Consider the following 13,197-nt stretch of genomic DNA (forward strand, 5'->3'; position numbering starts at 1 on the left):
GTCTCTCTCCCTGTGGTTGCGTGGATTTCTCTCCTGTCCTCTGGCTTTTCTCTCCACATTTAGAGACTTGCATTGAGAGAACTTGGCTGCTATAAATTTCCACGTGATGAGCCACTTCGTTGAATAATCATTTGTGGCCAAGTAGCTTCTGAAAAAGAGCTACACAGCTCAGTGGGCCTTTCCTGGTAAAATAAAAAATAGTTTCGTTTAGTGGAAGAGCTGTAGCCGGTGGCATAGGGCACGTGGTGAATTAATGTGGCATGTGGCTAGCGTGTTTATTTGCCCATACCATCGGCTACAGCATCTGTGCAATAAGCGACACCATTTGAAAGTTCTCATGATAATGAGCCATACATATTTTATATGATGAAAGAATAGCACTGCAAGATGCCTCTGCAGTGAGAAAAGATGGTTAAAATTGCTCTACACGTTATGGACAGGAGCTAAACACAAGCGTATCTGTCTTTCGTCAGGAGCTGAGACTGCCACAAATGTTATTTTAGCAGTACATTTCACGAAAGAAAGTGAGAAAAATATCCTCCCCCACGCAGTGTTGGTGACAATGTTTTTATTTATCAGATTCAAACTTTTACTCGCAATATTTTAAGTGATGGGTACCAGAGACTTATTCGCCGCCCCTTCTTGTGTTTAGAACTGCTTTTTGTGTTTGGTTTGTTGTCCTTCACCGCACCTCCGATTATTACGGTTAGCTGCCTATGGTGCAAAAGAAGTTCAACATATCTTGACTTTAAGCTTCTTTCGTGACTGCAGGAATTCATATTCTTGTATATTTCGGTAAAGTCACGTAGATAGGTTCAAAGAAAATAACAAAAAACTACGACGTTTCGATCGCAACACAAGCGGTCGTCTTCAGGAAAAGGGGGGTTAGCTTCCAACAAAAGACACAAGAATATGAAGTTCAACATACATACACACATACCCCAAGTCTGCTCGGTGTGATGGCGACAGCCTCTCGGCCATCCCCCGTGACGCCAATGGCGTTCCATGCTTGCTTGCTTTTGACGCAGAGCACGAGGCCCCGGTGTCGGCGGTGGCGATCTCGGCAGATGGGCGGCGTGTGCTGGCCGCCACGGCAGGGCCCGCGGGCGCCAGCCTGGGCTTCCTGGAGGTGGCGTCGCGCCACTACGCCACGCTGGCGCGCTCGCACGCCGGGCCCGTACTGGGCTGTTCGGCGGACGGAGCGCGGCGCCACCTGGTCACCGTGGGGCGCGATGCGAGTGTGCGCGTTTGGGACTCGGACAGCGGCCAGCAGGTACCTGTGCTTCTCGCATTTTGCCTCTTTCAGAGTTCTGTTGCCTCCAAAGGCCACGTTTTTAGAAGTGATGCAGGAAGCATCGTCTTTCTCTTCCAAATGTGTGCGGATGCCACACACATCCCTATTTACTTAACTTTGTGTTAATCAGTTTGCCCTCATTCGCCCAATAAGCAAGATTTTCTACGTCTGCTTTTTCACTTTAAATGTTTTTGCATGATCATAAACCACATGAAGCAAACCGGTTAAATAAAGGTTACCAGTTCGCCGCACATACAGAAATGTCTTGAGTAGTTAACATATGAAGATATCTTCCTTTTAACCTAACCAAGAAGGCATATGTTCCACGCGGTGGCTTACTGCCATGCGTTTTGTTCGTACGCATGTACCAATCAGTGCATTCGTTACTCACATTCCACTAGAAAATAAAACGTTACTGCTTCCTGACTTTCGTAATTCTGAAAACGTTTACCGGTTATCGGCTAGCAAGTCGCTTACTCATTTAGATTTGTTACCATGTCATTGCCGTGTGGTTACTCTGTTGTTGTTGTGTCATTGTCGTGTTGCCGTGTCATTACCGCATCGTTGCCATGCTGTTATGGTGGCCGTTTTATTGCAGTGTCGTTATCCTGTCGTCGCCGTGTCGTAGCTGTGTCATTGCAGTGTCATCACCATGTCGCTACCGTGTCATTACCGTGTTGTTGCCCTGTGCTCATGCGCGGCAGCTGCTGGACTTCTCGACGCTGGCGGTGGTGCCGTGTGTCGTGTGCTGCCACCCGGTGCGCCAGCTGCTTGCGTGCGGCTTCAGCGACGGCTCGGTGCGCGCGTTCAGCGTCGCCAGCACCGCCCTCCTGGCGGAGCACAAGTAAAGTGATCGAGACATCCGTGCACCACCGATGATGATTGGCCGCGCGTAACGAGTTTACTCAATCAGTGCCGTTCATTTTTGCATGCCTGCTGCTGATAATATTCAGGTGTTTATAGGCCGTGAAATGACGGTATAACAAACAGCAGATTGCGCTACGAACTTGACGGCCCGAGGTCGAGTGATATCTGACCATGTGCCCAGTGTCACCCACACTTTATCATTCCCGCACTGACCAAGCGTTATGCAGTATGGCCAAACAACCCCCATAACGGACCTGCCATGGCGAGACGACCTTCCAGCAGGGCCTTGGCAAGGGACCGTAAACTAATTTACTGTATCGAGGTGTATGGTAATGCTGCAAATGTGAGTGTCTGCATACTCTTAGGTTTTTTCGGTAAAGTCACGTAGGTGATATTACGTACATGACTTTACCGAAAAAACCTAAGAGTATGAATCCTTGCAGTCACGAAAGCTTCAAATCTAGAAGTGTCTGCATATATGTAGTAAACGTGTGGGGTGTGTCACCGCGGTAGTGTAGTGGTTAGCGCACTGCACTACGAACCTGGCAACAGGAGTTCGATTCCCGCTCACGGCCAACCCCAGTGATGTTTATCTGAACCGGTCCTGGGCCTCCCCCGAGTCGACTCAGCCTCAAATGAGTACCTAGTACGGTGTGTATGGAAACTTCACCGTGAGGGAAACAAAGGCGGCCGGGCATGGTGCTGGCCACCCACCTCCTTGTGTGCCGTGCCGGCCTTCATAGGTTCTACTGACTAACAGCACTTGCCCCAACAGTCGGTTGAAGGCTGTACAGGCGGGATCTTTGTATTTGGTGTGTCACCGCTTCCACGATACAGGCAGCACAGGGGCCAGATCACTGCCCTGGCGTTCTCACGCAGTGGAGAATTCATGTACAGCGCCTGCTCGCTCGGAAGCCTCGCGATGTACGACGCGTCCGACGACGACCTGCCCGCGCTCCGGGTGCTGGGTGAGCCCGCGTGCCAATGGGTGTTTAACTCTGTCTCGCTACTGGCTGCACAGGCACTGGTGTCAATGAAGGTATAGTTGCCTGAATTATTTGTTTCCCCCCAGGAAGCACTTTTCAGGAATGTACAATCTGTTTCAGGCACTTTAGTTTAGTTTGTTGTCCTTCCCCCACATCTCCGATTAGCACGGTTGGCTATGTAATAAGGGCCGACTGGGATTTGTCTTCAAGATCCACCATGGACTCGCCCCACCCATTAATGTTGATGTTTAAAAACTTCAAGTGTAGAAATGTACTTATTTCCATCGACTATGTTGCTGGCCAGTAGATGGCAGTACAATAAATGGATTCTTCATCTGACAAAAGAGCCCAGGATATTTAAGAAAGCATCACTTAGGCATGTGAAGCTTTTCCTTAATTATACATGTAATCAATTATTTACTGATGCAGTGTTTGTTCAGCATGATGTTGATAAAGCTCTTATCATCCTGTCGTTACAAGATTGTGGGACTCCCATTTCTTAGACCTTTTCACTCACGGGCCATGATAATAATTGTGGCCATGAAAAGTTTACAATCGCTCGAGTTCATGAGTTCCCCCCCGCCCCCCACACTGCTCTCCTAATGGGGAGTGTGCCGGGTTGAGGGGCTTTAGCGATGAGAGGCCTCACCTCCTCCGAACTGCTACTGCAGGGAACGTTGTCGCAACAAGGGGCAGACGGGCGGCCGATGAGGAGGAGGAGCACGACGGAGACGACGCCCCGAGTGTCCTGTCCCTGTCGACTGACGGACGACGCTTAGCCTTCGTGGGGCCCAGCCAGGATGCGGTGACGGTGATGGACGCGCGGTCACTGGAGGAGGTGAGGCTATACCCCCTCTACCCACCTCGTGTGCTCCGCCTGCGTGTCCCCACTCTCGCCGGCGTCGCTTCATCGCTCTCCTGTCTCTCACGTCTAACTGTAAACCATAAGAAGAGCATTTCTTGGCAATGTATTTTATTATTACTCGGCTTGTTTGTTTACCCAGCAAAGAACCACTGAGTCTCAAAGGGGTGGGGGATGTGGAAGGGGTGGTGGGGTGTGGCAGGGAGGGGTGATAGGGGAAGGGGGGGTAGGGGTGTTGAGGGGACGGCATGGAGGGGTGACAGGTGAAGGACGGTGAGGTAGGGGTGTTGAGGGGTGATAGGGGAAGGGGGGTTGAGGTAGGGGTGGTGGAGGACGGCAGGGAGAGGGGGGAGACGGGTGATAGGGGAAGGACGGTGAGGTAGGGGTGTTGAGGGGTGATAGGGGAAAGGAGTTGAGGTAGGAGTGGTGGGGTGTGGCAGGGAGGGGTGATAGGGGAAGGGGGTTGAGGTAGGGGTGGTGGGGGACGGCAGGGAGAGGGGTGATAAGGGAGGGAGGTTGCGGGGAGCTGTGCTACCTCAGACCTACAAGCTTCACTGCAGTACTGTACTGTACACACCACAAGTACTGTACTTTTTTATTGCGTCATACACTATACAGTACACATTATAGTAGTCCATGTGTACGTGTAAATGTGAAATCGCAGCAACCCGGAATATTTCAGCTATCCGGACCGGGGTTCCTCTCTATGAGTCTGGTAGTCTGCGGTTTCACTGTTTGTGCATTATTATTTACGAATTACCAGAGGTGTGGACTCGAGTCATGTGACTTGGACTCGAGTCAGACTCGAGTCATGAATTTGATGACTTGCGACTCGACTTGGACTTGCATAACAATGACTTTGTCCCACCTATGAGATGTGGACTCGAGTCATGTGACTTGGACTCGAGTCAGACTCGAGTCATGAATTTGATGACTTGCGACTCGACTTGGACTTGCATAACAATGACTTTGTCCCACCTCTGCGAATTACTGTGTACATTCTGTAAAGAGGATCCTGGTGGATATCAATATTAATAAAGTATACGCTTGTATGTATGTTGAACTTATTTCGCACCGTACATAGCCAACCGTGCTAATCGGATACGTGATGGCTTCTAACCAATTCCAGCTTTAATCAGATAACTAATTTAAAACATACGCATACATTATTGTCACATGGCGCCAGTAGTGACTGTTAACAAGAAAACAAATTCCATTTTGGGGAAAGTAAGTTATGCAACTCCTATTACAAACCAGCCACTTTTGATTCGGTTAGCCAAAGTAGTCAAGAGGTGGTAACACATCTGAGAGTATGTCTACTGCGGAGATAGGAGCAATGAGCTCGGCTCATGCGCAGGTACTAGATGAATCGTTGCGTCAACGTACCACGATAGGTGATGACGGCTTGGAGGAGGCCTTCATCCAGCTGTGAATTGATCACGGCTGCTGCTGATGACGATGATGACGGAGCAGAGTTATTCCTCTCTACCGGTACAGAACCGCTGGCGCGTGCTCACACACCTCCGCGACCCCCGTGGGTGCCGCCCGCAGGTGCTGCGAGTCTCCGTGAGCGCCGGCACTGCCACGGGGCACGAGGACCCGGGGCCCGAGCGGGCACTGGCGGTCCGCTTCGCGCCTCCCGACTCGAGCCGGCTGCTGGTGCTCACGCGATCCCGCGGGATCGTCATCCTCGATGCGGCGACGGGCCGCAACCTCCGAGAGGTGCGCCATGCAAACGGCGCGGCCGGAAATGCGGCCGCGGACTCGTGGGACCGAGCGTGAGCGAGCTGATGCTCTGCAGAGAGAGAGGCACGGAGAAATGGGAGGCTGCACAACCCTTATTCAGTGACTCCGCTTGCGGAGTCTGCGGACGTACCTGCACATGCAGGACTGGCTTGTCCGTGTGGGTCTCTTAAGTATATGGGGTACCACAGTGGCGAGATGTTAACTACCTCGCCTGGCATGCAGGAGGTCGTGGGTTCAATCCCAACCCTGACACCTGTATATTCGGAGTGGCATGTTCTCCCCGTGATCGCGTGGATTTTACTTCAGGTCCTCCGGATTTTCCCTCCGCATTTCGAAACATGCATTTAGAGTTACTCTTTGGTTATTTCGGTAAAGTCACTTCGAAAATAAAATAATAATAGAATACGAAATTTCGGTTGCAACACAAGCGGCCATCATCAGGTAAGAATGAATGAGAAAAAACAAACATAGTAAACTTAGAAACACAATGCAACACAATACAGAGAGCCGGCCAACACAACAGCCAACACCCTACCTGGCAGACCATGCTCCTCCAAAGAATGACAAGCAGAAAGACAGCGTCACTGTGTCGGTGCCTTAAATAGAGAGAGGGGGAGGGGGTGAGGCAGAGAGAGAGGGGGGGGGGATTGGGGCAGAGGACAATGAGAGAGTTGTGTGAAATTCTGGAGTATTTGGCTGCTATACATTTCCACATGATAAGCCACTTCGTTGAGTTATAATTTGTGGCCAGGTCACTTCTGAAAAGGAGCTATATACCTCGGTGAGCCTTACCTGGTAAAATTAAAAAAAATTGTAATTTAATATAGGTCTCTGTAGGTTTGTAGTGAGTCCAACTGAGTCACAAATGTTGTTCTTTAGAGGCAACATCAACCCGTTAACACAAAGGGGTAAGTGCCCCTTCATCAGATACAGCCTAGGGTGGTGACCACCCAGCTAACTGCCCTATACGGAAGAGTTACAGCTACGAAGGGTCAGACCCTCACTCGGATCCCCGACCACGTGTTGATGCCTCGTAGGACGTAGAGCTTCCAGCTTGTAGATGTGGAGCTTCCAGCTTGTAGGACGTGGAGCTTCCAGCTTGTAGAATGCAGCGACCTCGGTCCGTCTCAGGGACCCACCTTATATCCTCCCGAGTCGGGGCTGGCTCCACCCTTGGCCCCGCCCACCTTCTCGAGCGTTCTAGCTCCCTCCCGATCCCTCTCAGAGCTCTCCCCGGACACGTGATCACCCTCTAGCCCCCCCCCCCCACCTGGGGCCCTCTCTGTGGACACTCTGGATCACGTGCCTACGGGGTCAACCAGAGTGCCATGGACGGGGCAACCCTGTCCCTGGGCTGACACTCTCCCGCTCCCCCTTGTGGGAGCCCGCACTACACGCTATGCGTGGTGCCCGCGCTATCCCAGCGCTCACCAAGCCCCACTAGGGCTGGTACTACACCCACCTACGGGGTGTACGCGATGACAGTGCATCGCACGCCGTGCTCTGCTAGAGCCGGCCTCACACAGCAACCCACACGGTGCTGTTCGTGATGTAGGGACATCGCACGCCACGGCCCTCTCGGGCCGGCACCATACAGTAACATCCCTGATGTCACTACACGTTTATTGGTCTCTATCTATGTGAGTTTTACGTGTCAGTGGTTCTCTGTCAACTTGTTGGTCTCTCTGTGAGTCTATGGGTTTTTTTTGTGAGTCATCTTGTAACGTCATGTGTGGTATCTGCAGACGTATATGGGTCTTTACGAGTCTATGTGTCTCTATGTAAGTCTACGAGTTTCAGGGGCCAGTCAACCAGTGACTTCACTCGTGGTATCTCCAGATGTACCTGCACATTGAGGATTGAACTCTTATCCCACTCGTGCACCTGTCGCTCACTGACTTTTTGTCTCTCATAACTCTGTGAATCTCTGTTTAGGTGTGACTTCTTAACACGTGTGACGTCTTTCGTTTGAGGGGTAAGGCTCTGAGTCAACACAATTGCCACCTGGCTGTTGCATACTCCACTCGAAAAGCACGGTGACCCCTCTCCTCGGGAGGTAGAGTGTGGACACGCACAGCCCTCGCTCACATTTGGCCGTCACGTTCCCGGACGCGCAGCTTTCGGCGGCTCACCACACGCGCTGCGTCTCCACGGACGTGAGCGAGGACGGCCGCTTCTTCGCCACGGCCAGAGACCGCGTGGTGAAAGTGTGGGACGCGCGCGCCCAGCACCGCACCGATGCGCAGGTGGGGGGGCGCGCGCGCACGCGTGGCTGATGGTTGCGTGACACGTAATGCAGGTTGGGCGCCATAGATGTTTGTAGAGCACAGGTGGGTGACGCACATCGTGGGTGGTAGGCAGGTGGGTGTCACACAGGTATAGCAAAGCGAGACAAACTCTCTCCTGAAAGCCCTCTTGTGGCGAGCAGACCAGAGCATTGGTACGTAGCTCCTGAACATATTTCCATCATACGCAAGAACAGAATCGAATTTGAATGCCGCTCTATAAACAGATCAACTCGTTGCTACAATGCATGTGGGTTGACGGTCTCGTTCAGGCAACTTTTTTGTGTTTAGTTTGTTGTCCTTCCCCCCGCACCTCTGATTAGGACAGTTGGCTACGTACGGTGCGAAATAAGTTCAACATACATACAATGATGTATGTGTGTATGTTGAACGTACTTTGCAAAAGAAGTTCAACATACAGTGAGGGAAAAAGTATTTGATCCCCTGCTGATTTTGTACGTTTGCCCACTGACAAAGAAATGATCAGTCTATAATTTTAATGGTAGGTTTATTTGAACAGTGAGAGACAGAATAACAACAACTAAATCCAGAAAAACGCATGTCAAAAATGTTATAAATTTTTTGGCATTTTAATGAGGGAAATAAGTATTTGACCCCCTCTCAGAAAGATTTCTGGCTCCCAGGTGTCTTTTATACAGGTAACGAGCTGAGATTAGGAGCACACTCTTAAAGGGAGTGTTCCTAATCGCAGCTTGTTACCTGTATAAAAGACACCTGTTCACAGAAGAAATCAATAATCAGATTCCAAACTCTCTACCATGGCCAAGACCCAAAGAGCTCTCCAAGGATGTCGGGGACAAGATTGTAGACCTGCACAAGGCTGGAATGGGCTACAAGACCATCGCCAAGCAGCTTGGTGAGAAGGTGACAAGAGTTGGTGCGATTATTCGCAAATGGAAGAAACACAAAATAACTGTCAATCTCCCTCGGCCTGGGGCTCCATGCAAGATCTCACCTCGTAGAGTTGCAATGATCATGAGAACGGTGAGGAATCAGCCCAGAACTACACGGGAGGATCTTGTCAATGATCTCAAGGCAGCTGGGACCATAGTCACCAAGAAAACAGTTGGTAACACACTACGCCGTGAAGGACTGAAATCCTGCAGCGCCCGCATGGTCCCCCTGCTCGATAGAAAATCTGTAGAGGGAGCTGAAGGTTCGAGTTGCGAAACGTCAGCCTCGAAACCTTAATGACTTGGAGAAGATCTGCAAAGAGGAGTGGGACGAAATCCCTCCTGAGATGTGTGCAAACCTGGTGGCCAACTACAAGAAACGTCTGACCTCTGTGATTGCCAACAAGGGTTTTGCCACCAAGTACTAAGTCATGTTTTGCAGAGGGGTCAAACACCTATTTCCCTCATTAAAATGCAAATCAATTTATAACATTTTTGACATGCGTTTTTCTGGATTTTGTTGTTGTTATTCTGTCTTTCACTGTTCAAATAAACCTACCATTAAATTTATAGACTGATCATTTCTTTGTCAGTGGGCAAACGTACAAAATCAGCAGGGGATCAAATACTTTTTTCCCTCACTGTACATGCATACAATAACGTACGCTGCCGTGTAGACGCTCTCTGCGTGTGTTGCGTGCATGTTACGCGTCTTTTTGCGGTATCAAGTGTGGGAGGCTGAAACGCTCGCCGTGTCCCCAGACGTTCATTGGGCACTCTGAGAGCGTGCGGCACGTGATGTTCACCCCGGACCAGCTGGGGCTCGTCAGCGTGGGCGACGCCATCCTCATCTGGGATTTCCTGGCTCTGCCCGCGTTCAGGTGGAGCCCCAAACCCATATACGCCGTGCCAGCTTACCGCTCGTTCAGTCAGGGCCATACGCAGGGCAATACATTTACAGATGCCCCGCTGAATTATGGCGTCCCTGCTGCTTACTTGTGAACAGTTTGACGGAATATTGTGAGAGAGATGGCTGGATATCTTACCGAAGAGCTTTTTTTCCACCAGATTTGATACGTATTTTGAGATTGGTGGGAGACAGTATTTAGTGGAGTATCTATAAATGGATCGTCCTGTGTAATAAATTCAGTATAAAGCTTGTTGAGATGCAACAATAATTTATTTTGAGCCCTTGCCGGTCTCTCCCCCCAAAACGAGCGCTGTCCCCTTCCCTTACAATTTCCTCCCCAGTGGCCCACACCAATGCATGGTATGATTTTGAAGTGGCACCCACATCACGATTTGCAAATGGTACCACGGATAAGCAACACCACGGACCAATAATAAACCGAATTAGCCGATTGATTGGGTCAAAGGTAAATAATTTTTCACGATATTGAGCTTGTGCACATAAACTACGTATCACAAGCTTTCCAATGAACACTTATGGGTTTAAATTGGCGGAGTGTTCTATCAAGGAGAGAGAGGTTCCCCGGAGTAACATACAGATTAGTGTGTTGTTACGGAGGTAATTGAATGTTTGTGCTTTGTTTAACGACAATGTTTTGTTTTTTTTTCCCAGGGAGAAAAAGAATGGAAGAGCTCCTAAAGGATCTCCAAAGAAATTAGACAGCAGAGGTGAAGCGTATTTATTTTTTTATTCATAATTCGTTTATTTTGGATTAGATTGTGTCTGTAAAATGTTTAAAAGCCGAAGCAATATGTTTACAATTTCGTATGATCGACGTTTCGCTGGATATTACATGCAGCATGGTCAGGTGTTCACAAAAGCTCAGCTCTGTCAGGTGTGTGTATAAATAAAAAATCCTATTAAAATACATGGAAATGAGAAATTATCATATTACAAGAGTGTTCAGTGTTATTACATAAGTATTTTCTAAGCGATATATCACGGGATATCAGAATATAATCTTTTTTTAAATACTTTTTTTAATATTCACTTAGTTTACAAGTGCCTTTTCATCAAGGGGTCTATATATCAATCCAACCAGGGGAAGTTCAAGTTCATTTCAAGTTCAAGTTCATTTCAAGTTCATTTATTAGGTATAGCCCTGTGAGCCATTCGGCGCTTGAATCGGGTGCAACCGCAACAAACAGGGGAGCCCTATGGTAACATAAGCATACTCTCCAATGGAAGGTATCTGTGTGTGTGGAAATCCCACAGGATTTGTCCTATGGAGAGACAGGGTCCTGCCATGAGAACGTGGCATTTCCACTGATGGCTCAGTGCTGGCACCAGACTTGAGGGCCAATTTGAGCAGATAGACGCTTTAATAAGCATTATAGCAGCAATGACGCAACGTTTCCTAGCCTCTAGTTACTAAAAGCAACAGGACGCTTTACATGGCGACCATATAAACATAAACAGCACATTTAGACAAAACAAACACGCAAAACAGATCAAAACAAAAGTGCGAGTTGGGCAGATGGAACAGTGGTGCGACACGCATCGTCTCAACGACCACACCACCTATTAGCACGGTTGGCTACGTACAGTGCAAAAGAAGTTCACTATGCATTCTGCAGTCGTGTGTAACTGGAGGGCGATCCCTCAAACCAGGGAATAATATGGCAGGGGTGGCAATTAGGAATGGCGGTGGAAGTGCAAAGGGAGGTGGTAAATTTAGGCAGAATGTTATTGGGTTTAACACGTAGGCTTTCGTGACAAATATCATCCACAATAGAGGTTTTTTGGGTTAGATCGCCACCACCCGACAGGTAAACAGAACATGCCAATTCGTCACTAGTACAGCACACCGGAGTGTTGGAGAGCCAAGCCACAACATTTACAATCTGAGTACGACGTTTCGCCAGTAATTACAACAACTAGCTTCATCAGGCGACAGCCAGATTTGTGGAGAAGTCCAACTGTTTCGTTCCTTATATAGAGGCGTAGATATGGTGACCATGCTTCTGCACTCATGCGCCACGTTGGGGCGGGGGGGGGGGGGAATACTGAGGCAACGTGCATTATGCCCTTTGAACTTGTCCTTCCTGTCTATTGTGTATATTAAAATAGCCGTACCTATTGCAGGGCGGGTTTTAATGACACATTTATATATTTACGCGATCTAACCCAAAACAACCTTTATTATGGAGAATGTTATTTGGTTTGCTTTTTAAACACGGTTGCGCGTGATTTGCGTGAACGTCGTGCGGTATTCCGTGACAAGCCGTGCACAGAGTGGACCCCGATGTTGCCGCCGGAGCTTCCGCGTTGGTGTCTAGCCTGCCCATCCTGGATGTGAGCTCCATACGAGGGCCCGTCGCAACCAAGGCCTCCAGCCCACGGGCAGCCCGCCGCCCAGACGGCACGCAGAGCCGCGAAGGTGACGCCGCCAATTTGCCTCCCCATCCGTATTTGTGCGAACGACCAATCCAACACTCGCCATTACTCACTAGGTGGTGGCTGCTGTAGTCACAAGGTGGGCTGCAGCTGCATTCCATCTGCACCTCCGATTAGAAGATCAACATACATACATGTTGACGCTGCACCAGCTTCTGATTTTTTTTACCCAAGAAAGCCTCGCTCAGTCTCAAGTGTGTTTTTCAGCAGGGTCCTGCCCAAGCGTTCACAGTAGTAGGCGATGTTGCTATATGTGCAATCCCAATTAACTAATGTGCAGGTAATGTTTCAGCATTGGGATACTTGACTTGTACTGTTTACATTGTATATGTTTTTTTAGCAAAGGGAGGAAACTCATGCAGAACAGGGGGAGAACATACAAATTGGACAACTAAACCCAGGCCCTTCTTGCTGTGTGGCATGAGTATTACCACTGTGCCACTCCACTGCCTGTCTGTAAAATGTACATGTTTATATTGTTCCCGCTCCCTTTGTTTTGTCCTTGTGCATTTTCTTGATATTTGTGAATTCACCAATGACATAAATTAAGCGTAGACATAGTCCATACTTAAGCCCCCTAAAATGTTTCAGCTTAGGCATATAAGGTCAGCTGAGCTTTGAACATTTCCTATGCATCGGCAAGGAAGCTTCCAGTTCCTCCTTGTCTCTGATAGTAAAACAAATTGAACAACTGATGATCCTGCGTTCACCGATTCGCTCTATTCACTCTCGCTGTCATACAGGCACTTCCTTGTCACTATTTTATCACGACCCACAAGGTCACCGTTCCCATGAGCTTCATGCGTCGATGCCTCCTCCGATGTCAAGCTCTGCTCGACTGTGGAAATCCCTCCCACCATCCCGTCGTCATCATCG

At 49.2% G+C, this 13,197-nt stretch overlaps 1 protein-coding gene across 1 annotated transcript in view; it reads left to right on the top strand.

Annotated features, from left to right (window-relative positions):
- Positions 1-13,197, top strand: part of WDR90 (WD repeat domain 90) — a 54,162-nt gene that overhangs the window by 20,663 nt on the left and 20,302 nt on the right. The window contains exons 19-27 of the mRNA XM_078611182.1: positions 1,029-1,273; positions 1,999-2,138; positions 2,999-3,129; positions 3,819-3,985; positions 5,561-5,731; positions 7,873-8,001; positions 9,717-9,835; positions 10,537-10,592; positions 12,149-12,304. Of these exons, the coding sequence (XP_078467308.1) occupies positions 1,029-1,273; positions 1,999-2,138; positions 2,999-3,129; positions 3,819-3,985; positions 5,561-5,731; positions 7,873-8,001; positions 9,717-9,835; positions 10,537-10,592; positions 12,149-12,304 (1,314 nt within the window). The remainder of the gene's footprint in view (positions 1-1,028; positions 1,274-1,998; positions 2,139-2,998; positions 3,130-3,818; positions 3,986-5,560; positions 5,732-7,872; positions 8,002-9,716; positions 9,836-10,536; positions 10,593-12,148; positions 12,305-13,197) is intronic.

Source organism: Lampetra planeri, chromosome 35 (assembly GCF_965212315.1).
Source record: "Lampetra planeri chromosome 35, kcLamPlan1.2.h2, whole genome shotgun sequence".
Taxonomy (NCBI): Eukaryota; Metazoa; Chordata; class Hyperoartia; order Petromyzontiformes; family Petromyzontidae; genus Lampetra; species Lampetra planeri.